This window comes from Mirounga angustirostris, unplaced genomic scaffold (genome assembly GCF_029215605.1).
Source record: "Mirounga angustirostris isolate CCGP_5_RB_7025 unplaced genomic scaffold, mMirAng1.0.hap1 SCAF_5, whole genome shotgun sequence".
Taxonomy (NCBI): domain Eukaryota; kingdom Metazoa; phylum Chordata; class Mammalia; order Carnivora; family Phocidae; genus Mirounga; species Mirounga angustirostris.
The window spans coordinates 178,103,361-178,127,221 of NW_026991713.1; the positions used below are offsets into that span (position 1 = coordinate 178,103,361).

Genomic DNA, 23,861 nt, shown 5'->3' on the forward strand with positions numbered 1-23,861 from the left:
AAGATACGGGGGGGACAGGTGGGAGAGCCGCTCTCCTGCGCAGCAAGGCAAGGGCTGAGGGGCTTACTGAGGAGGCGACAGACTCTGCCCCAACCGGCCCCTGTCTCCAGTCGGCCTGTCCAGTGGAGACGGTGGGATCCGTCTTCAGGATGGGGTCCCTGGGCAGGGACATCTCCACTCCGCAAGACGCCCGCTCCCATCCCTGCTATTCCACAGAGCGCCAGGTGGGGCGCCCGCCTGAGTCCTTGGAGACACAGGACATCGTCCCGCCTCTACTGAGGTTGCCCTGGGCCTGGCCGCAGCAGGACGCGCTGGTGTGCAAGACCAGACTCCCTCCCGCAAGCCTAGAGCTGGGGGAGCGAGAGGAGGGAGGAGGCCGCCCCCCACCCGCCCTAGGAGGACAGGCCACCCAGGCAGGACAGCGCCCGGGCGCGCGGTGCCCGCGGGGGCTCTCAGTCCCCTCTTCCCTGCCTTTCCCCTTTGCCTCCTATCTCCGCGAGAACAGGGAGAGGCCATGAAGAAGAAGGCATGGACGCCAGCCCCAGCTCCTCCAGATCCCTGCCCATCACCAACTCCTTCTCCAAGATGGTAAGCGGGGTCCCCAGCACACCCCCTTCCGGCTCAGAACCCGCCTGCAGCCCCCTGCCCCTGCAGGCCCGCCCCCTTGCTTTGCACTCCGCGCAGGCCTGTGAGCAGCATCACTCGGGGGGGCTCGCAGCCCAGACCCTCCTTATGTTTATTTAAAGATGTTTCCGCAGGCTCGCGGCATATTTACGCCTTCTCGCAGCCTCCTTTCCCAATTTAACACTCGGTGGGAGGAAGAGATGGGCCTCTAAGGAGCCATAGGGAACCGCGCAGGCAGCGCTGAAAATTCTACCCTGACTTCAGGCCCTGCGCCTCCCCTCCCCAGCCCAGCCCACCCCTCCTGCCCCCCCCACCCCCTCCCCTGCAGGGCCCCAGCCCCTGGATCCAGTGTCCCTCCCCTCAGTCAGGCAGCAGAAGGCGTGGGATTAGAGATTCTAACCCCAGAGGCGAAGCCCTGGGAAGCTTGTCAGCCCGGCTTCCAAAATCAGGCCCTGGGGGACGCGGAGGTTTGATAAGGAACGGCTCCTGTCTGCTTACAGCTCTGGGGGGCGCAATCCGAGGCTCTTATTTAAGGCAGCCCTTGCCAGGAGCCAGCAGGCCTCCTTTCAAAGGGTCGTCCTCCAGCAGCCGTGCGGCCTGGGGGGCATCCGTCACCACGGCCACCACCACCAGGCCCCCCGGGTCTTCCTCTCATCCAGAGTAGGTGCCCAAGGCCGTCGCAGCTGGGAGGCCATGGAGTTCAGCCTGTGCAGGGTACAAGGCACCACCCTGCACCCCCCCATCTCCCCCAGCTTCCGTGGACTCCCGCCTGCGTCCTCCCTGCACCCACCCAAGGCAAGCAGATGTGCAGGCAGATGTGCGCCAAGCTCAGCGCTCAGCGGCCGCCCTAAGCCGCCCCAGGCTGAGCACAAGCCTTCTCTGGCCAAGGTCGCTGCTGAGAACCAGCTTTCCCTGGCCGACTCGGGGGCGGGGACGCATCGGCGTTAAATTTAGCCCCCATGTCTGTAATAGTTACGCCCACGGAGGCGCGGGCGTGTAAATAGCCGTCTCCCCATAGCGCATCTGTGTCATCTGTCTGTGTTTCAAAGCAACCCCACCGAAGCCGCTCCAGCATCATGTCCATCACGGCCGAGCCCCCCGGAAACGACTCTATCCTCAGGCGCTACAAGGAAGACGCGCCTCACCGCAGGTGGGTGGCCGGGGGAGGCAGGATGCTGCCCACTTTACCGATGAGGCCGAGGCTCAGAGAAGGCGTGTGGCTAGCTACCAAAATGCCAACGCCTCCGTCGGTTTGCCCCGCCGCTGCCAGGGAATCAGTTTTTTTCTGCCCAAGAGTGGTAGGCCCCAGGAAGAGCCTCCCCATTCCTGCTTCCCCTTCCCCGTCCTCACCTCTGGGAAACCATCCGCATCCCCAACTGGGAAAACCACAAGTGGAGGAATTCCCTGGGCATTCAGATGCTACTGAATTCTGCTGGACGTCGGGCATCTCACCCTCAGTGTAAGGGATCCCTGGGGAGCTTCCAGAAGGGCTGGTGGCACCGAGCGGCCTACGGGGTGGGATCCACATCTCCGACCTGCCCCCGGCCTGGTGTGGGCCTCGTTGCTCTACAGCAAGAACCCCTCGTGGGGAGCTTGGAACTCGGGGAGCACGTCCCGTCCTGTGTGAAGGGCATGCTCGGCTGTGTAGACCCATCCCACAAGGCGGCCTGAGCTCAAGTGGATGCTCAGTCCTCTGTGTCAGGAAGAGAGTGAGTGGGAAGTAGCCGGTGGGGCTGTCGGGGACGCGCTGACCCCGGCCCTTCATGAGCCTCCTCACACCAGCCACCTGGGACACCCTGTCCTCCAGCGGAGCGCCCAGCTTTGTCCAGCCCTCCGTCCACCTTCCCCCCGCCCACGCTGCCCTCTGCAAGCCAAGGCCTCCCGGAGAGCCGGAATGTTCCAGAATCTTGCCCCACCCTCAACCTCTGCACACGGCCTGGAGAGCTCCCAGGCTCCCAGGCACTCCCCCATCCCCCCCTTTTGTCTTGCAGCGCAGTCGAGGAAGACAACGACAGTGGCGGGTTCGATGTCTTGGACTTGGACGGTAGGTACCCGTGGATCCCAGAGGCATTCCGGTGTGGTGGCCAGCTGCCGTCTGGCGGGAGCACGGCCACGTCACCCCGCCCCTGACCCTCCAGCTCAGGGCAGAGCCCTGCGCCTCCCGGGTCCTCCGGAAACGCGTGCGGTGTGGATGTCGAGAGGGCAGAAAGGGTCCGTCCCCCCCGAGACTGGAGGTGTGGGGCAGACGAGCCCTGGGGAGACCGAGGGTGGGCAGCCATCCTACGCCAGGCCCACGGCAGAGCCGGTGTGATGGAGGGGATGTTCCCTGGGCCTAGAACGAGCCGTGCAGAGAGCCGGGAATGAGGGGAGCTGCAGCCCCTAACAGTCGGGGGGGGGTCTGGTTCAGCCCAACGCACATGGAGCCCCCACACCTCACCACGCCCGGGGCACAGGACACAAAGACTCATGTCCCCGGGTCCTTGCACTGGCCAACACCCGGGTGGTAGAGCTGTGATGTACCAACCCCGAGCACCTGCCTGGGTGGGCAGAAGACAGAGGGGCGGGAAGGGTTCAGAGGCCTCCGGGAGATGACCCTGTGCCTCCGGTGGCCCTTGCTCCTTCTCAGCTGGAAGCACGGGGGCTGGCCCAGACTCCCCCAGGTGGGGCCTGCCAGGCCTCTCATTCCCGGGCTTCCCCCAGCCCTGCCTGCACCCTCAGCAGCTCAGGCTGCCGGCAGATAAGATGAAGGATTAGCAGCTCTCCCTAATTGGGGACCATCAGGAGCTATCAAGTGTTAAAGAGAGGTTAGCACCTAATAGAGGCTGGGTAATGAAAAGAATTGAAGGAGTTTGGGAAAGGGGAGAGCTCAAAAGAGAATTCTGGGCAGCCATCCAAGGCATTCTGCAGCGTCAGGACAAATTCCCATTGCAGAGAAGCCTTGTTATCAGCCCAGAGCCGGGTTTGCACATCCTCCATCCCAGTGCCTGGGCTGTGGGGAGTGGGGGTCTTCCCCCCAAGTCCTCGGGGTCCCGCTGAGTTGGGAAGAGGGGTCTTCGGCCCTCGGTGTAGGCTCTGCCCTTTGTGCCCTGCCCCAGCCCACAGGCCTAGAAGTGGCAGATGGTAAGACCTAAGGTGGTCCCGAGATGAAAACATGGACCCCAATTCAAAAGCAGAATGGGTGTGAGCTGGTGCAGACCCCTTTCCCAGGTACAGAAACAGGAGTCTTAAAAAGCAGGTGGCTGGTGAGGCTTCCCATAAGCAGGGACTCCGAGGCAGGGACGTGGCTCTCCGGAAGAAGATTCTTTCAGTGCAGCACCGGACTGCAGGCCTCCTGGCCCGGGACCCAGCGGGAGAATTTCCTGGGAGGCAGGCGGCGAGGAGTAGGGGCCGCCCTCCCTGCCCTGCGGGTCCTCATGTGCACTGGCCCCTTTGCAGACGACAGTCACGATCGCTGCTCCTTCGGACCCCCGTCCGTCCACTCCTCCTCCTCTTCCCACCAGTCCGAGGGTCTGGACGCCTATGACCTGGAGCAAGTCAACCTCATGTTTAGAAAGTTCTCTCTAGAAAGGTACTGTGGTCGCGGGAGTGGGGAGCCAGTGCTGGGGGCGGGGATGGCAGGGTAAAGGCCAGTCACCCCCAAGATTGCCCAAAAACCATCCACCTCCCCTGGATTCTAGAATCAGAGTCCAGAAACCATAGTGTCCCAGAGCCAGAGAGCACCACCCATCCCCCCACCCCCGGCCCCCGACCAGGCCCGGAGAGGGAGGGGCTCGTCCAGGGCCACCCAGAGAGGCAAGGGGGCAGCCGTCGATGTGCGACGGGCCCCCGCCCCACCTGAGACTTGCTGCTGGGCTGGAAAGCCAGGTGGGAAGGGGGAGGACCCTGCCCTCAGAGGCCTGCCCCATGGCGTGTCCTAATCACTGTTTCCTTCCCTGACCCAGGCCCTTCCGGCCGTCTGTCACGTCCGTGGGGCACGTGCGGGGTCCCGGGCCCTCCGTGCATCACACCACGCTGAACGGCGACAGCCTCATCTCACAGCTCACCCTGCTCGGGGGCAACGCGCGAGGGAGCTTCGTCCACACGGTCAAGCCGGGCTCCCTGGCCGAGAAGGCCGGCCTCCGTGAGGGCCACCAGCTGCTGCTGGTGAGGGGCCGGGGGGGGGGGCCGGGGGGGGCACACACCAGCGCACGGGGAGGCAAATGAGTTTCAGTGGGATGCTTCCTTGGCTCTCGGCGACATCGAGCTGGTCGCTGTCTGGGGAGAGGAGTTTTTGTTCCCCGGGGGGCGGCCCTCATCCCGTGGAGCCGAGGAGAACAGCGTGTCTCTGATGCCTAGCTGGAAGGCTGTATCAAAGGCGAGCGGCAGAGCGTCCCGTTGGACACGTGCACAAAGGAGGAGGTGCACTGGACCATCCAGAGATGCAGCGGCCCCGTCACACTGCACTACAAGGTCAACCAGGAAGGTAAAGCCGCCACGCTCACCCTCACTCGGCCACGGCCAGCAGGATGGCCCATGGCAGCTGGGGGGGGGAGGGAGCGGGGTTCGGCCCTGGACAGGGCTGGGGTCGCGCCTCCTCTGTCTGGGCGGTGAGCACCAGGCTCTGTCTTCCGGTTCCCAAAGCCTAAGCCCCCATTCTCACCTCCGGGGTTTTTTCCTGCATGATTATCTCTGCAGCTGGATCTTATTTTTAACCACTAGGGCTCATGAATGTTTCAACAGAGCATAAATAGCCACTTTCTCTCTAGCCGCTCCCCACTGGGGCCTGCTAGCCTGCAGTCCTTCCTGGCAGTGCCCGGTCGGTGCAGAAGATGATCGGATGCTCTGTCCCCACACACAGGGCGCAGCCGCCTCCTCCTCCTCCCCACTCGGGCAGGCTCCTCCCCTCTTCCCACCTGGCTTTCCAGCCCAGCAGAAAGTCTGTGGGCGGCGCCCTGCCCACTGGCCGGCAGCATCCCCAGAGTTGTAGCCGTGTGATCCAGAATTCAGGGCAGGAAATGTCCCTGCCTAGCAGCGTCCCGTCTGGAGGGCCGTTCTCTGAGGGGGCAGAGAGCTCAGAGAGTGATGGGGTTAACCCTGACCAGGGCAGTGGGAAGGACCCGACCAGGAAAACCCTGCTTCTCCGGGAGCATTGATCAGACAACCCTGCGGGTTCAAGGCTCCCCCGGTGTGTGTGGCATGGACACGCTGGGCCTGGCTCTTAGGGCAGGTGTAGCTTCCACCATGTTAGGCAACTCTGTGTGTGCGGGGCTGGTGTGGGGCTTTCTATTATGGATTTATGTTACAGACATTCAGTTTGCTGGATTTATTGTATTCGCGGTTTATGCCCCGTTTCCTTCCAAAGGGATTTGTAAAAACTCACACTATAAAGGACAGTGGCGTTAAATAAGGTTAAAAGAACACGCGCCGTGGTCCTACCGCTTGGGAAAACCTTTGGGCGGTGTCTAGAAAGCTACATGGATAGAAAATCAAGGACCTAGTGATTCTACTTCCGTGAGTAGAGCCAGGAGAAACGAGTGCGCGTGTCCACCAAAGACACGTATGAGACTGTCCACAGCAGAGTGACCCGTCACAGCCAAAGCCTGGGAACGGCTCAGATGTGCACACAGGAGAAGGGGTAAATGAACGCGTGGAGGGTGTGGAGATCGTAGCCGAGGTCCTAGGCTTGTTGCAACTTGGCACAAAACTTAGCTGTGAGCTCCTGGGCAGCCAAGACAAAGAGGGAAACCCCGCGAGCTCTAAGAGGAACGTGCCACACGGGCGCGTCTTTGCAGGCAGCGAGGAGGGAATTTGCGCCTGGAGGTTCTTGGCAGTTCCTTGACCTTCCCTCCTTGCGCAGGGTACCGGAAGCTGCTGAAGGACATGGAGGAGGGCCTGATCACCTCGGGGGACTCCTTCTACATCCGGCTGAACCTGAACATCTCCAGCCAGCTGGATGCCTGCTCCCTGTCCCTGAAGTGTGATGACGTTGTGCATGTCCGTGACACCATGTACCAGGACAGGCATGAGTGGCTGTGCGCGCGGGTCGACCCTTTCACGGACCATGACCTGGACGCGGGCACCATACCCAGCTATAGCCGGTGAGGCCGGAGCTGGTGCCGGGTGGGGGGGGCAGGGGGTGAGGGGGCTGCTGCCCAGCAGAGGGGCTCACGGGGGGGCCGTTGCCTGCTGACCAGTGAGACCCCCCCCCATTCCCTCCTCCCCCTGAAGCCTCCCCTGCCTGCCCCGGGATATTGCTCCCTTAAGTCCTGTTGCTTCACTCACGCCCGGGAAATCCTCCTCCGGTCATGGCCAGGGAATGCCGGGCTCTCGGTTTTACGCCCCTTTGCTAGTCGTGGGTGGCGTAGCCGCAGGCCACCTGCCTGACATCCTTACGTAATTATACAGCGGTGGCGCATCGCTTAGACGCGGCAGGTGTCTGTGAAGCACCTGTGGGCTCCGGCGGTCGCTCAGGCCAGCCCTGTGAGGTCAGCATCGGCAGACCCCACCTCCAAGGCTCGGAGGAGTGGCTTAGCCTCAGTCAGCACTGGCCATGGGACTCAAGCCGAGCTGCCCGGGTGCCATGTCCTCCCTGGGGTACCCCCGGGTCCCAGAGCTCCCCCTGCACAGGGGCAGGCCCGGCCCTGAGGTTCTGCCCTCCCCTCCTGTCTCCCCCAGAGCCCAGCAACTCCTCCTGGTCAAGCTGCAACGTCTGATGCACAGGGGCAGCCGAGAGGAGGCGGACACCACCCACCACACCCTGAGGGCACTCCGGGTAGGTCCCCCAGTGGATTACTGGGACTTGGTTCCTCGGGGATGGGACAGCCCCTCCAGGAGGAGCCCTGCCCTCGGGGACCGACCCCTCGCGGGGAGGCAGCCCTTCCCCTGCGTCTCTGGTCTCTGCTAGGACAAGCCTCGGGGCTCCCCTTGCCCTCCAAGCTTGCTCCCCTTCTGGAATGCCTTGGTTCCACGACTGGCACTCCTCCCCTTTGCACCGAGGGGGCTTGAGGATGCCTCCCTGGTTCTCGGCGGCCTCCGTGGGCTCTCGTGTCCTGCCAAGCCCAGCGCGTCTGACTGACTGATAACTGATTTCAGAACACCCTGCAGCCCGAAGAGCCGCTTTCCACCAGTGACCCCCGGGTCAGTCCCCGTCTCTCTCGAGCAAGTTTCCTTTTTGGCCAACTCCTTCAGGTAAAGCGCCCCAGAGTGCCTCCTGACTTTTCTTCGCAGTCACGTTTTGCTATGGCTTGCCCTCTCACTGCCGAGAAGACCTGATCAAAATAACCGTGCTTTGTGTTTGTACCCCACTTGCAACTTCTCAAGTGCCTCACATTTCCCATCCCAGTGTATCCTCACAGTGACAGGTCAGTAGACAGTCTCTGCACCTGTTGGAAACAACATCAGTTTCTTAAAAGATTAAAGGAACTTAAGGCTAAAAGAACTTAAATAACTTAACTGTTCAAGTATTAACAGATCAGAAACAGTGTATCAGGAGAAGAAAATAAACATCGTAAGCGTCTAGGTCAGTTTCGTCCCTCCGATCATGCATGAAATTTATCTCTGAGCATCCTGGCAGCCAAGGAAAAAAGGGAAACACTACATATTCTTTAAATCTAATCTGACCACAGAAACATTTTAGCTCTTTGGGACCTGAAAAATTTTTCCCTTATACTTAACTCTGAAATGGATTTTTTTTTTTTTTTTGCATGAATCCTTTTACAAGGACATTGAATAGCACAGTAGGTGATATCTTCAGAAGGGATTTCACATAAATGCAGAAGCAGTGCTCGATTCGGCAACACATATACATAAATGCAGAAGCATTCTGGGCAGCCCTTTCTTCTGTTACCGGCTGACAAGAGCTAAGGTGTGGCCCCGCGGGGACATTGCTGTGTTGATTCTGTGCTAATCAGGCCCCAGAGGAGCTGGTGTGTCACTCCACTGCTCCATCCTGATGTGGAAAGATAGGAAACCCAGAGAAATGGTTAACGGTGTGACCCTGAAACCAGATAGATGCAGTCAGGTACCAGAAAGATACTTAGGGAGGTGGAAGGAGCCCTCGTGAGTCTGAGCTACTCCTGAAGGCAGGACCACGTGAGACCACATGGTCCTGCTCACGTCACTGCCCACATGTCATGCAGGAGTCATAAACTTTGGACATCTCTGGGTGGCTCACCCAAGGGCCAGTGAACAACAGGGCCTGACCGAGATCTCAGCTCCCTGGATTTTTCTTCCTGCAGCAGGAGGGTATGGAGAGATCAAAGTAGCCCAGGGAGTAGGTGGGAATTTAGATTCTGTGTCCACCACTGGGGCATTCCTCTCTACCCTCCAGGGCTCAATTCTGAATCGTACAAGGGAGCAGGCACCCCCCAGAGCACTTGGGGATACTGAGGCAGGGGTTGTGAAGGGCAACATCATGGGAGATGGAGCCGTCCTGCCAACAGGGGCTCCCAGACAGGGACCTTCCAACCGCGGCTCCCCAGCAATGTGCATGGGATTGCCAGAGGGACTCCCCACACACCCCACCTGCACCCCACCCCTCAACAGGCTTCAAGCCTGGTTAGGGAGAAGAGAGAATCAGCCTTTGTTTGCTTACTTACCTGCTAATGACGTCTGAAACAGCTAAAGAACCCTCTTGGCCTGCTAGGTGTCTCCTGATTTCACAGGGGAAAGTGACTGACCCCGGCCCCCAGGGGCAGAGCTGTGGTCTGAGCAGAGGTCTGCCCGTGCCCGGGTGGAGGCAGCTTGGTCTGGTTAGAAGCAAAGCCCCCCGCCCCTGTCCTCCAGTTTGTCAGCAGGTCTGAGAACAAGTACAAGAGAATGAACAGCAACGAGCGAGTCCGTATTGTCTCGGGAAGCCCACTGGGAAGCCTGGCCCGGACGTCCCTGGATGCCACCAAACTCTTGACTGAGAAGCAGGAAGGTATGGCACTGACCGCCTGGCCCCTCCCCACCTCCTGCTGGCCTGGGGGCTGCTGGGGGTCTGGGCACGTCGTCCCGTGGGTCCCCACCAGGGGGGCTGGGACACCTACTCCCTCAAAAGAGGGTCCTGCCCTGGGAGGATCTGCCAGGGGACCCGTCTGGCCTTTGCTGGATGGCGCACACAGCCCACTGGTGGGGGGAGGGGGGGCAGGAGGGGGTCTCCCGCCAGGCTCACCCCTAACGAACACTCGCTGTAGTTGGTTGGAACCCAGATGCCCGTGTTAATTGGAGCTGTTTGCTGCTAAGTTCACTTATTGATTTCTCTCCCCACTGCGTGCTTCTGGCCGTTTATCAAGTGGCCAGGGGTCGCTGGCTACACAGGCCCCTGTGGAAGGCCCTGCTGACGGCGAGCCAGCCTTGCCGGCTGTCCTCGCGGGGCCAGGCTGGCCCGGGCACGGATGGCCAGAGGGCCTGGGCTCCTCTCCAGGCTGGCCCTCCGACGGCCAGGTCAGGGGACAAAGGAAAGGACAAGCCGCTGGGCTGTGTGGCGGCGGTTCCTGGAGCTGCTGGGGGCCGGCTCTGCGCTGCTTCCCGCACACCAGCCAGAGAGGCTTGAAAAGGCAGAAGGGAGGCCACGTCCCTCCCTGCCTCTGGCCCTGGTGGCTTCCCAGAGCTTCTGAAATAAGCCCCAAGCCCCTCTTGGCCGGCCCTGCCCACCCCTGCCCACCGTCCGCTCCTGCCGGCCCCTCACTCTCCTTCTGCCCACCCACCTCCCCCTCTGCACGGACTGCCCTTGCTCCACCAGCTCTCCTCGCCCGGTTTCTTCTCTGAGCACTGGCCCCAGTCCCTGACTGTCCTCAGAAAAGCCGTCCTTGCCCATCCCACTCCAGCCCCCTCCTGGAGAGCTCAGCGCTCCTGCCACCACCACCTCCCTGAAAACAAGCACCAGGAGGCAGGGTCGTTGCCCCAGCTCCCAGAACAGGGCCCGGCCCATGGGGCACCTCGTAAACACTCCTGGATGGCCAAGGGGCGTCCTGGTTCCTGCGGGCTCCATGGGGTTAACAAGGCTCCCAGGCCCTCCATGCCCTGCACCCTGGCGGGCAGGCCAGGGTCTCAGCACTGGCCCTTTCCTGTCCCCTCCCAGAGCTGGACCCCGAGAGTGAGCTCAGCAAGAACCTCAGCCTGATCCCCTACAGCCTGGTGCATGCCTTCCACTGTGAGCGCCGCCGGCCCGTCCTCTTCACGCCCACCATGCTGGCCAAGGCGCTGGTCCAGAAGCTGCTCAACTCGGGGGGCGCGATGGAGTTCACCATGTGCAAGCCAGGTGAGTGCGCCCCACCAGCGGGGCAGGAGAGCGGACGGAAGGGCCACGCTCCCTCCTGGCCAGGTGTGCGCGGGGAGGGGGCGTCACGGTCCCTGGTGCCACGGCAGCCCTCTCGGAGTTCACCGTGGCCCCAGAGCAGGGAACGCTGGCCTTCCCTTCACCATTCACACTGAGGGTCCAGGACAAAGGGCACAGGGTCAGTTAGGAGATGTGACTTGGGGTGCCCACTCCGGGCCCTTAGGTAAGAGGCAAGCCACCCATCACTAGAGTCTCCATGTCCTCGATGTGGCTAGGGGACCATGGTCGTACACCCTGCACACAGAGGGGTGAGCCCCAATCCTGGCTGCAAACTAGAGTCGTCCTCAGCATCGTCTGTATTTAAATCATGGACGTCCAGGGCCGCCCATACCAACCAAATGTCAGGTGCCTAGCCCGGGGGGGCGGGGGGGAAGTTGTTATAATAAAATATACATGACGTAAAATTTACCACCTTAACCACTTCTAAGTGTCCAATTCAGGGGTATTAAGTACATGTATCTCCAGAACTTTTTCATCTTCCCAAACTGAAACTGTCCCCATTAAACACTCACTCCCCACCCCCAGCCCTGGCGCCCACCATTTACTGTCTGTCTCTGTGGATCTGACTCTTCTGTGGGCCTCACATAAGGGGAGCCATCCAGTGTCTGTCCCTTGGCCTCTGGCTTCTGTCACTGAGCATCATGTCCTCGAGGTCCATCCCTGTGGTAGCAGGTTTCAGCACGTCCTTCCTTGTTAAGGCCAAGGGATATTCCACGGTGTGGATGGGCCACCTCGTGTCCATCCATCATCCACCAATGGACACATGGGGTGCTTCCACCTCTCGGCTGCCGGGAATCATGCTGCCATGAACGTGGGCAAGCAAGCACCTCGTCAAGTCCCTGCTTCCAGTTTTTTCAGGGAGAGACCCAGCAGTGAGATTGCTGGCTCACGTGGTGATTTTAATTTTAAACTGCCACACTCATCTGCACGGCAGCTATACCATTCCATCTTCCCCCCGAGCACACACAAGGGTCCCGGTTTCTTCCCGACCTCACCAACGCTGGTCATTTGCCTTAATGGTAGTCATCCTAGTGGACGTGTCAAGGTTTTGAGCTCACCCTCTGAGGTGCAATTTACATAGAGCAACATGCCCCCATTTCAAGTGTGCAGTTGAATGAGTTTGGGCAGGTGTCTGCACCCCGTGACCCCAGCCACGACCAAGAGACAGAACATTGCGTCCCCTCAGGCTCCCCTCTACCCCCTGCCCCAGGCACTATTGATCTGCTACCCATCACACATTGCTTTGCATTTTCTAGACTTTTCTACAAAAGGAACCATGCAGTGTAGAATCACCTGAACCTGGCTCCTTTCGCCCCACATAATGTTTTTGAGATCCATCCATGTGTTTGCTCCTACTGTGGCAGAGTGGCATCCCCGCGAGCCGGGCAGCCGTATCCATCCATCAGGAATCCTTTATGCAAAGCTCCCCCAGAGGTTCTCCTGTGGGGCCAGGGCTCGGAGCCCTCAGAACAGTCCCTGGCCGGGATCCAGACTTCCTGAGCATTCACTTCTGCTTTCGCTGCCTGCGTTTATCAGTAAGCCCTAATGTTACGGTGGGACAGCTCCTGAGCAGGAGCAGACCCACCTGCTGATTCCTGGGAGGCAGCTCCATGCGCAGCCTTCTCCTGCATGCTGACGCCGATGCACCCGAGGTCTCCCTGGGTGCCCGGCTCAGTGGGAAGTGAGAGGCCGCACCCCCAGTGTCCCTCCTTCCATGCTTTAGACCCTCTACAGCCCCTGGCCAAGAGGGCCTTGGCACACAGTGTGGTTGGTGGGAAAGATCATGTTCTTTGAGGCACGTGGTCTCCGGGTTAGGTTCTGCCCCTGCCTACCCCTCCCCAGCTGTTTATTTGGAGCAAGTTATCAACCTCTCTGTTTCTTCACCTGCAAAACCAGGATAATAACGGCCACTTCTCCTAGAAGTTAGAGGCTCATGGATGGCCAGAGGCTACCCTGGGGCCAAGCGCAGCATGGGTTCCAGGTTCTCAGCCCCCCACGTGGAGCAGGAAGGGCGCAGACGTGGGTCCCACAGCTCGCTGAGCGCCAGGGCCTGCAGCCACCGCGGCACCCACCTCCTATCTCAGCAGAGTCCGCCTGCCTCCACGGCCCTCCCAAGCCCAGCTTCAGGTGCAGGAACCTTTCAGGGGTGTGCACCCCCATGCTCTTCCTCTGCCTGACTATCTGGGAGCCTCACACACCCTGCAGGGAGGTTCTGGGTAGAGGACCTCACTCCTGCCTGAGGCTCCAAGCATTTTTCAGTTGGCTCCCTGGTGATACGAGGTTAGGTAGAAAGCCCGATTTAGAAATCCCACTTAGCCACTCTGAACTCTGCAAACATGCCCTGTCTTCCCCTTGGTTCATTCACAGCCAGGGAGCTGTAGGCACTGCAGGGTGGGTGTTCTAGGCTACCTCCCTCCCCCGAAATCACCTGCAGCTCCTCCCCTGCTGGCTGTCCCCCAGATCCCTTCCCACTCACTTCCAGTGCACAATGTAGTATACATGCCAAACTTGGGGGCTAGTGTGGGCTCCCCCGGTCGGCCTGGGCCTAACCAGGGAATTCCAGTCCTGGACTGACTCCACCCTCCTCCTTTCATAAATGGGGAACCTGAGGTCAAGAGATTAAAGATGTGTTCAGGGTCACCCAGCAAGTGAGTGGGGCCTCCAGTACATACCTCCTCCTCCAGGAAGCTTGCCTGTTCCCCTGTTCCCTCCACATCTCCTCACAGCTGCCACAATAAATAGCCCAGCACTGCACCTACTAAGTTGTTTCATAGTTTATTGTATCTTACATCCTTCTCCCCAGCTACATCATAGGTTCTCAAGTACAACAACAGCTATGTTTTTATCATATTTTTATTCTAATGATTGATCCTTAGTAGATTTCCAATAAATGTTAAATTTCAATAAAAACTTAATGGGATGGTGGGATCTTGGGTAGATGGATGAATGGATGGGGAGGTGGATGAGTAGATAGGCAGATGAATGGGTGTATTGGTGGATGGGTAGATGAATGGATGGGTGGATGGATGGATAGATAACGTAGGTGGATGGGTGGATAGATAGGTAGGTGGATGGATGGATGGATGGTTAGATGGATGGGTGGGTGGATGGGTAGAGGGAGGGATGGATGGATGGTTGGATGGATGGGTGGGTGGATGGGTAGAGGGAGGGATGGATGGATGGTTGGATGGATGGATGGATGGTTGGCTGGGTGAGTGAGTGGGTGGATGGATGGATGGGTGGATGGTTGGTTGGTTGGTTAGATGGGTGGATGGATGAATGGATGGATGGATGAGTAGATGAATGGATGGGTGGATAGGTAATAGGTGGATGGATGGATGGTTGCATGGGTGGATGGGTAGATGGATGGATGGGTGAGTGGATGGGTGGATAGATGGATAGGTAGATGGATGGGTGAATGATTGGATGAGTGGATGGATGGGTGGGTGGATGGATGGATGGATGGATAGATGGATAGGTAGATGGGTGGGTGGTTGGATGAATGGTTGGATAAGTGGATGGATGGGTGGGTAGATGGATGGATGGAGGGATGAATGGATGGATGGTTGGTTGGATGGATGGATGGATGGATGGATGGATGGATGGATGGATGGATGGATGGTTGCATGGGTGGATGGATGAATGGTTGAATGGTTGGGTGGGTGGATGGAGGAGTAGATGAATGGATAGGTGGATAGGTGATGGATGGATGGTTGGATGGATGGATGGATGGTTGCATGGGTAGATGAGTAGATGAATGGATGGATGGGTGAGTGGATGGTTGGATGGGTGGTTGGATGGGTGGATAGATAGGTAGATGGATGGGTGGATTAATGGATGGATGGATGGATGGATGGTTAGATGGATAATGGGTAGGTGGGCAGGTGGGTTGATGGATGGATGGATGGTTGGAGGGGTGGGTGGATGGATGGATGGATGGATGGATGATTGCATGGGTGGATGGATGATTGGTTGCACGGGTGGATGGTTGGTTGGTTGGTTGGTTGATGGGTGGGTGGGTGGGAGGATGGGTTGATGGACGGACAGTTGGATGGGTGGGTGGGTAGGTGGATGGTTGGTTGGATGGTTGTTTGGATGGGTAGATGAATGGATGCGTGGAGGGATGGATGGATAGATGGGTGGAAGGATGGATGGATGAATGGTTGCATGGGTGGATGGTTGGTTGCTTGATGGGTGGGTGAGTGGGTGGGTGGATGGATGGGTGGATGGGTGGTGGGTGGGTGGGTGGGTGGACAGTTGTCTATGCTTCATGATAGACAACTCACCAGTATTGCACCTCAGTGCCTGAGCTACTTTGTCCAGTGAAACTTAATGCTGAGAATTTACCAACCAGCTCTTTTGTGGGCTGCTGTGGGAAGTGTAAAGAAGTGTGACCTTGACTCTGCTGTTGAGAAGCCTCACAGTCTAGTAGAGGAGCTAGGATTCATTTCAATGTGGCCATAAGCAGATCAACATGGAGTTTTGTTGAGCCCAGAAAGGGGAGGTTTGTGCTGCCCTCAGGACTGGCCCTCTGTCTGCAGATGTTGTCACTAGAGACGAGTTCCTCAGGAAGCAGAAGACGGAGACCATCATCTACTCCCGAGAGAAGAACCCCAACACTTTCGAATGCATTGTTCCCGCCAACATTGAAGCTGTGGCTGCCAAGGTGAGGTGGGGGTTGGGGGCTGGATGGGGTGATACCACCGGTTATCTTTGTGAGGCAGCCTCAGCCATGGACAAGGGTGGGGTGCAGAGCTGCTCTCACCTCCCTGTGGGCAAACCTCCTCCTTTTCCTTTTGTCTTCTGCTCCATGTTCCCTCTCCACACACTCTTGTTCTTTGGGGTCCGACGTGCACGTTGATCATTTGAAACCAGCTTCTACTTCTGAAGGCTCCTGGCACCGGCGTGCCCAATTCACATCGTCCAGGGCTGTACATGTGCTTGACTGTGAGAACAAGGGCCAGAGACAGAGGGAGCCTGGGTCAGGGCAAGAGACAAGGAGAACAAATGGGTGCCAGGAGTCCTGTTCACCTCAGGAGGGAAACTGGCAGCAATGCAGGAGAGGTGTCTGCATGCGTTCTAGAATCTTCTGGAGCCAGACAACGTGGTCCTTATCGGCCCCAAGCATTGAGTTCTTGTCTGCACACTTGGTTCCACAGGGTTGTGCACAGCGGTGGGCGCTGCCAGAGCCCCGGCATCGAGCCCGGTCCTTCTGGGACCTTTCCAAAGCAAAGCTATCCGTTGAGCACTGCCCAGCACCTGAGGGGTCAGCTCTGCACTGGATGGTGACCTCAGGTGGGGGGGGGGGCGAGCAGGTGCCCACGGGAGCTCCGCATCTGCCACCTGCCACATGCCACCCCCTCCCGCAATGTTGTCACTCACACAGATGAAAGCACGGACAGAGCTATCCAGCCTGGAACTGTTTATTTGGTTTTAAAGTCTGGGCCACAGCAGTTTAGGGAATTCTGATGTTGGAGCAGATAGGATGTGAGTGGGCAGGGTCGGAGCCGAGATGGTTGTCCCTGGAAAGGTGAGGCCACCCAGCAGATGGATCTGGGCTGTTAGAGGAGTCTGGGCAGTGGCCACGCGGGCGGGGAGCGAGGGCAGTGACCAGAAGGAGCACAGGGGTGGGGGCAGGTTCGGGTTGTGAAAATTCACTCGTTCACGCTTAAGAACACACACACTTTCCTCTACTAGTGTTCTGTTTCAGCGCAGAGGCTTAGGGCTTCTTGGGGCTGGTTTGTTTTTGAAGTGACATTTTCAGCAACACAGAGATTGTCCTTCTTCAGAAGCGATGAGCTCCTGGGTGCCAGGGAGTCATGCCCGAGAACCCTTGCAGATGCTCCCAGGACCGTCCAGCCCCACCTCACCCTTCGGGTGTTTTCCACCCTTGATAGTACCACGAATGCCTTCGTAAGCTGAGGGGAGTAGCAGGTGTTCCCGAAGCTGATTTTGCTTTTCATTAAAACTCACTCATGCTGCCTGCCTCACCTCGGGCTCGATGCCGGGGCTCTGGCAGCGCCCACCGCTGTGCACAAGCCTGTGGAACCAAGTGTGCGGACAAGCAGGGGTCGGGCTTCACCCTGGGTTTCTCCCTGCTGCAGCTGGGAGCACTCGGGGCTCTCACCCCTGCCCCTGTCCCTGTCCGGCGGAGCCTGACCCTGCACTCCGGGCCTCGCCTCAGCTACCCAGAGGGGCTGGAGGGGCTGCTGACCGCCGGCCGCTGTGCTTGCAGGACAAACACTGTCTGCTGGAGGCTGGAATCAGCTGCACCAGAGACTTGATCAAGTCCAGGATCTACCCCATCGTGCTCTTCATTCGGGTGTCGGAGAAGAACATCAAGAGGTTCAGGTAGGACTCTTGAGACCCCTCTCCCGGGGCCTCCGGCACCCCCTCCCTCCCTGCCACACCTCTGCTTGGTCCCCCTGCTCACCCCTTTATGGCATCGTCATTGAGTGCCCGGCTGCAGGCCAGGGCAGACACGACCCCCAGCCTCTAGCAGTGGAGACAGTAACCCCTCCACACACAGCACGTCCAGGGGCACGAGGGCCGGGAGGCATGGCTGCAGGACCCAGGCGGCTGGGGAAGGGAAGCTGACTCGAGCGGCCCCAGTGCAGTGAGGGCGGCCGGGCAGGTGCTGAGGGAGAAGGGCGCAGACCTTGAGGCGGGGACAGCTGCCAGAGGCCATGCGGGGCGCAGCGCGGGGAGAGCGACCTGCAGCCGAGGGTCCGGACCACGCGAGTGACGTGATCTAACAGGATGTAAAAGGCTCCCTCCAGCTGCTGTGTGGAGACAGGGGTTAGGAGCACCCGGGCAAGAGCTGGGACCCGGATCCTACCTGGCGGGTGGTGAGGGAAGGTCTGAATCCGTGTTCAAGCTGGAGCCGGTGGTATTTGTTGCAGGGCTGGCTGTGGGGTTTGGGGCCTGGCCATTACGTGGTGCTATCCCTGACCCCACCTCTCCTTCACACGCTGCAAGTGCGAGGGGAGGGGAGGCCACTCGCCTCTTCCACCAGATCTTTACTGAACACCTGTTAAGTGCCTGGCCCTGGGGAACCCATGAAAGAGCACACAAGACCAAAGTCCCCAGCTCGCCACTGCGCACACGCTCTGCTGTCTGGAAACCAGAAGTGGCCACATGTTGGCGAGCATGGGGAGAAGCCTGGCGCACTGCGGGCGGGAACGTGAGATCGCGCAGCCGCGGCGGAAGACAGTGGCTCGGAGGGTCCCTCACAGAAGGACCGTGTGACCAGTGGTCCCACTCCAGGGTATCTGCCCGGAAGAATCCAAAGCACCGTCTCAACAAGATCACTGCTCACCCACGTTCACGGCAGCGTTATTCCCAAGAGTCGAAAGGCAGAAGCAGCCCAAGTGGCCGTCGATGGATGGATACACAGAATGTGGTCCATGACTCAGCCTTAGAAAGGAAGAACGCTCTGACACCTTCTACCACCTTGAAGACACGAGGCTCCACAAGATCAGCCAGGCACGAAAGGACAGATAACTGCACAATTCAGCTTACATCACGGCCCTGGACGATTCACAGACGGGTAGACAGTGGCGCCAGGGGCCGGGGAGGGTGAGCAGGGAATTAGAGCGTTCATGGGTGTGCGTCTCAGTTTCACAGGATGGAAAAAGTTCTGGAGATTGGAGGCACGGTGATGTGGATAAACGTAACACCCCTGAACTGTACTCTTAAGAAACGGTCAGGATGGAAACGTGGACATGCGTGCTACCACAATTAAATAAGACTAAGGAGTGTCACAGCTCCCCTGCTCGACCAACCAACCAGCTCTGAAAATGGAAGAACTGCTTTTTTAAAGTAAACTAAAGGAAATAAAAATAAAAGATATTTTTTTAAGCCCCACCTCTTGGGATCTCCACAGGGACCAGAATAACAGGGCCTGCGGCACGGTCGTGTGCTGGAAGGCGGCAGGTGGTGGCCGTGGGGTGGGCGGGGGGTCCGGCTGCACAGCGCCCCCCACCCCCACCCCGAGGCTCCCCCCCACCTCCCCACCCCCATGTGTGGGCAGACGGCGGTCCCCCGGCCGGGCACACACGCAGCTCCCACAGTGCCCCTTGTCCCCCCACCGCCCTCTGCCCACAGGAAGATGCTGCCGCGGCCCGAGACGGAGGAGGAGTTCCTGCGGCTGTGCCGGCTGAAGGAGAAGGAGCTAGAAGCCTTACCCTGCCTGTACTCCACGGTGGAAGCCGACATGTGGGGCAGCGTGGAGGAGCTGCTCCGTGTCCTCAAAGACAAGATCAGCGAGGAGCAGCGCAAGACCGTCTGGGTGGATGAGGACCAGCTGTGAGGCGGGCCCCTGGAGTCTGAGCGCAGCTCCCAGGGGTGTCCGGACCCCAGCGGGCAGTGCTGTGGGGGCGAGGGGGCTCCGTCCACCCCATTACGGGGACCCCCACCCCCAGCGAGCCCTGAGGCAGACGCAGCTGCAGGGACAGACACTCTCCGGTGGGAACGGGACGGGTGTGTGCCCCCCGCCACCCCCGGGGCTGACCTGGCCGAAGGGTCCTGCCCCATGGCACCAGCAGGGAGGCAGGCCCCCCCGAAGGACACGACGGCAGGCCAGAGGCCAGCGGCCCCTCAGAAGCCAGAGCAGCAGATGAATGTAACGCAGGGAGCAGGTGTGCTTCCTGTAGGGCAGGGACCCGGAACGCGAGGGCGTTCCAGGTACACATTCCCAGGCAGGGCAGTTGGGCAGAACAGGAAACGTGCCATGCTATTATTTTTTTTGCATTAAAATCTCTCCATTTCCTTGTTTTCAAACTTTTTAAAAATTATTATTTCATCGCTGGCAGAGGTGTTCAACCTTTGCGCCCTCTGTAACCTGCAAACCACTTCTGCAAAGCTAAGGTCAGGCCCCATGTCGGGTGCAGGCAGGCAGACCGGACATCCCAGTCTACCCAGGACACACCTGATTTGTACCTGGGCTTTGGGCAGGATGACTAACAGCCCCTCTTTGACTAGCATACGTCCTGATTTGGGTGACAAGTTATCAAGTCACTCTGGGAAGGGCCCGTCCTTCCATAGGCTGCCTGGGAGGTCCCCCCCCCCACCGACTCCAGCCCTGAGGCCAGAGCCCCTTACTCTGCTCTCCCCACACGGGCTCTCTGCTTCTCTGCACATCACGTTCATACGCGCAGCCTCGCTTCTTCTTTCTGTCCAGCATGTGGGGTACGGGTCTCGATGGGGTTTGCTCCCACTGCCCAGGAGCTGGGGTGGGGAGTGTGTGTGCAGGAGAGCTCTGCTTCCCTCCACAGCAGATAGCAAAGGCCCTGTGGGTTCTAGAGCCATTTGCCTCCTTGACCCCTTCTTTCAGACTTTCCAAGTATGGACCCGACTGGGCGTGGCCAAAAGCAGGCCACGTCCAGCCTGGCACCACGCTGAGTATTCATCAACCGGGTAGGTGGCAGGCTGGGCTTCCATCCTAGGTCTGCGTGTTCATGGGAACTGTGGGAGAAACTACTGGTTGACAACCCAGTCTCCACACTCCCTTCCTTACTAACAGAATCCTGTTTTTGTTCTGGGAAACTGTGTACGGCTAAGAGACCATATATCCCAGCCTCCCTTGCAGCTAGGGAGGAATCAAGGAAATGTAAGGCGACAAGGTTTGGAGGAAAGACAAAGCAGACAAACAACCCTTCCTCTAGTTTCCTGCCTGGACTACAGATGTGATGGCTGGAGCTCCAGCAGTCATCTTGGATCTTGAGGTGACCTTGAGAATGGAAACTCTGCTCAGAGGGTGGTGAAGAAAGAGAAAAGGAGTCTGAGTCACTGATGGCACTTTGGAGCCCAGGACTACTGCTTGGGTTTTGTTTACATGGGACAGAAATAAATTTTTATCATGTGTTCAACGGCTATTATTTCAGTTCTCATTTCTTACAGCTTAAAGCAATTCCTAACAGATACAGGAACAACCTCTGGTCTTAAATACTGTGGGCATGCGTTGATCTGCTAGGTTTGGGCCGCATATTCAAGATACGAATTACGAATAAAAGAGCTTTTTTTTTTTAAAAAGAATTTATTTATTTATTTTGGCAGTGAGAGAGACAGCTAGAGAGGGAACACAAGCAGGGGGAGTGGGAGAGGGAGAAGCAGGCTTCCCGCGGAGCAGAGAGCCTGACGAGGGGCTCGATCCCAGGACCCTGGGATCATGACCTGAGCGGAAGGCAGACACTTAACGACTGAGCCACCCAGGCTCCCCTAAAAGAGCTTTTGATAAATATCTCAGTCTAAAAAAACAACACTGTGCATCCTGCAGGGGTTTTTTTGTTTGTTTTTTAGCATTTTGACCCTTAGAAGTCAAATGAGCACCACAAAGCCCAGAGAGGTGCGAGTGGTGGCATGGGGGGTGTCCGAGGCAGGGGGCCTGGTCCCCTCATTCCTCTGTGATGATGATTCATCCCTGCACCACCAAGATCCGAGTTTGCCAGGGAGAGCGAAGCGACACCTTTAAAAAAGAAAAGCATTCCCCAAGGGCCAGTTAGTGAGGCTTTTTTTTCCCCCGAAACAGCCCCCAGACTCAAGCTGGATGTGCTGGGCCCGGAGAGGCCATGCTTCTGGAGGCCCCATTGTGGTTATTTAGGGCGAGAGAAGCCGCCCGCCTCGCGAGGAGCTGCGGGAGCTGGAAGGTCTTCTGCTTCCATCTTGCTAGAGCTGTATGTTGAGCAGTAAATTTTCCCCAAGCCGAGGCGATCGTGTTTCCACTCAGACCCCTTGCTGCCTTGCAAAGTACTTCTAAGGACAGATGTGACTGGAAGAGGGTCCTGGAGTAAAGGGTCTGCTGATTTATTTATATTTGTTTATCTAGCTTCAGATGCTCAGGCTTGTGCAGAATAACCAAACTCGCGGCTTGCCTGTAATTTGGGGGGTGGGAGGAGACAAGGAGGGGTGCAGAGACGACATACATGGGGAAAGATACCTGAAAAAATATTCCCTCCGAGGCATTTTACCAGGCTCTAGAATGCAGGTCTCTACGTGTGCTAATAAGATGGGGCAGGAGGAGAGAAGGTCAGGAATGAGTTTCTGTGTTCTGGGTCAGTCCCTGATGGAGCGGCGAAGTCAGCAGGAGGCTGGGGTTTGGCCCCCCGCCCCCTGGGGAATCGCACCACATGAGGATTTCAAAGAAGACCCCTGACATCATCTACTCTAGCTCCGGGCTCTGATTTGTCAGCCGCCAACAGCCCGGAGATCGGCAGCCCTGAGGCTGCCTGGGAAGGAGAGTGGGGCCTGCGTGGGGCTGGGCGGTGGGTTGACTCCCAGAGGGCTCTGCAAAGCCGGCTGCAGCTCGAATTATCAAACCAGAGTCTGCAAGCCGTGTTTTCCCTTGGGAACTGGCCCAGGGCTCAGGGAGGCATCCGAGATGCACAGTGGCGCTTGCTGCCTGCCCAGGGAGTCCAGGGCCCCAGGCTCGAGAAGGGAACCTCTGCCAAGCTGATAACACCAGTGATGGATGCTTGGTCTACCTCCAAGGACACCAGCCACACAGCTTGGAGCCCCGGAAATGGTGGTGTATGTGTAGATCTACACTTCTCTGGGGAGAAACTCCGGGCTTTCTCAGATTCCCGAGGGGTCCTACATCTCCAGAAGATTAATGACCCCATGCTCTCAGGTTGGGAAAATATTATCAACTATTTTTTTGAGCTCCTACTCTGTGCCAAGCACTTTGTACGTGTTCTTTTACTTACTGACCCCAAAACCTTTCTCCATTTTATACAGGAGAAAGCAGGTTCAGAGAGGCTAAGTAGCTAGACCAAGGTCACACAGCTGGGAAGCTGAAATTCCAGCCAGGCCTGGCTGACTTGCCAACCGCAGGCTCTCCGCTGGATCTTCCGGTTCAGAGGCAGGGCCCCGGGGGCAACTGCTGGGCCACTCTGCCCTCGCAGTGACTGGGGGAGTGGCCGGTGTCCCGGGCAGTGGCTGGTGTGGGGCCAGGTCTCGGGATCGGATGGGAGAGGATGTGGATTTCCTCTCTTCCACGGAGGCAGCCTGCTTGGGTTTCTACCTAACCAGGCCACACTTTGGGGGTGGGGAGGGGAGTGCAGGAGGGGATCATCTTTGAGCTCTGGCATGGTGCCATCATGCCGCCCTCCAAACCCGCTGTGTCCAGGGCCGCGTTCCCCGCGAGTGTGTCTATCTAGGTTGGCGTCCCCCTCCAGCCCTGCTTTGCTCCCTGTCCTGGATTTGTCTTCGGCATCCTGCCAAGGTCAACCAGGATGTTCTGCTGCTCGATGGGGAAACATCACTCCAAGCACCTGCTCCAGCCCCTATATTACCCAGAATGCTCTGCAGGGGTTCCAACAACTTCCAGGAAGCCTCACCCTGTGTCTGTGGGCCTGGGACCAGAGAAATCTCTAAGGGCAGGGGTGGGAGGAGGGGGTGGGTTCCAACTGAGGCTGAACCTTGGCTTTTTGTTTCCATTTCAAACCCCAGGAACCCAAACTAAAAGCAACAGGAAGCGTCCCACCCCCACTGCCCTGGCCCCCGCCCCCCACCCAGCCAGGCTGCGGGGCTCTGGGGAAACAAACACACCCTGAGAACAATCCAGACCTGGTACGGGGTATAGAACACCTTGAGGCCAGCGTGAAAGACCCAGGAACCTCAGGGGGGCCGAGGCTCCACGGGAAGGTGTGACAGTTCACCTTGGTTTTTAATCTGGAATTCTGTACCCATTTCTAACAGAGAAAACATTCACAGGCTTCGGAAGCACACGTTAGAAGAGGCCATCCATGTAGATCCCGTCCCCGTGCCCATGACCGTCCCCCGGAGCCTCCTGCGCCCATCCAGACGAGCGATGTGTGTTCTCACCCCCCACTCTGGTGCATGACGGAGGACACTACCCATGCCGTCCCGTACTTTATACCTAGGGCCTCTCTCCCTATCCCTATCCCTTCCCATCATTTCCTCGACAGACACATGGGTT

The 23,861-nt window shown here is 58.4% G+C and overlaps 1 protein-coding gene across 1 annotated transcript in view; it reads left to right on the forward strand.

Annotated features, from left to right (window-relative positions):
• CARD11 (caspase recruitment domain family member 11) overlaps positions 1-20,791 on the forward strand; it is a 33,292-nt gene extending 12,501 nt beyond the window's left edge. The window contains exons 10-23 of the mRNA XM_045875896.3: positions 506-588; positions 1,674-1,774; positions 2,616-2,668; positions 4,060-4,192; positions 4,566-4,767; positions 4,960-5,086; positions 6,461-6,701; positions 7,279-7,375; positions 7,696-7,791; positions 9,388-9,523; positions 10,667-10,846; positions 15,466-15,590; positions 17,160-17,275; positions 19,031-20,791. Coding sequence (XP_045731852.1) covers positions 506-588; positions 1,674-1,774; positions 2,616-2,668; positions 4,060-4,192; positions 4,566-4,767; positions 4,960-5,086; positions 6,461-6,701; positions 7,279-7,375; positions 7,696-7,791; positions 9,388-9,523; positions 10,667-10,846; positions 15,466-15,590; positions 17,160-17,275; positions 19,031-19,235 — 1,895 coding nt within the window. The 3' untranslated portion in view covers positions 19,236-20,791. The remainder of the gene's footprint in view (positions 1-505; positions 589-1,673; positions 1,775-2,615; positions 2,669-4,059; positions 4,193-4,565; positions 4,768-4,959; positions 5,087-6,460; positions 6,702-7,278; positions 7,376-7,695; positions 7,792-9,387; positions 9,524-10,666; positions 10,847-15,465; positions 15,591-17,159; positions 17,276-19,030) is intronic.
• Positions 20,792-23,861: the final 3,070 nt, after the last annotated feature.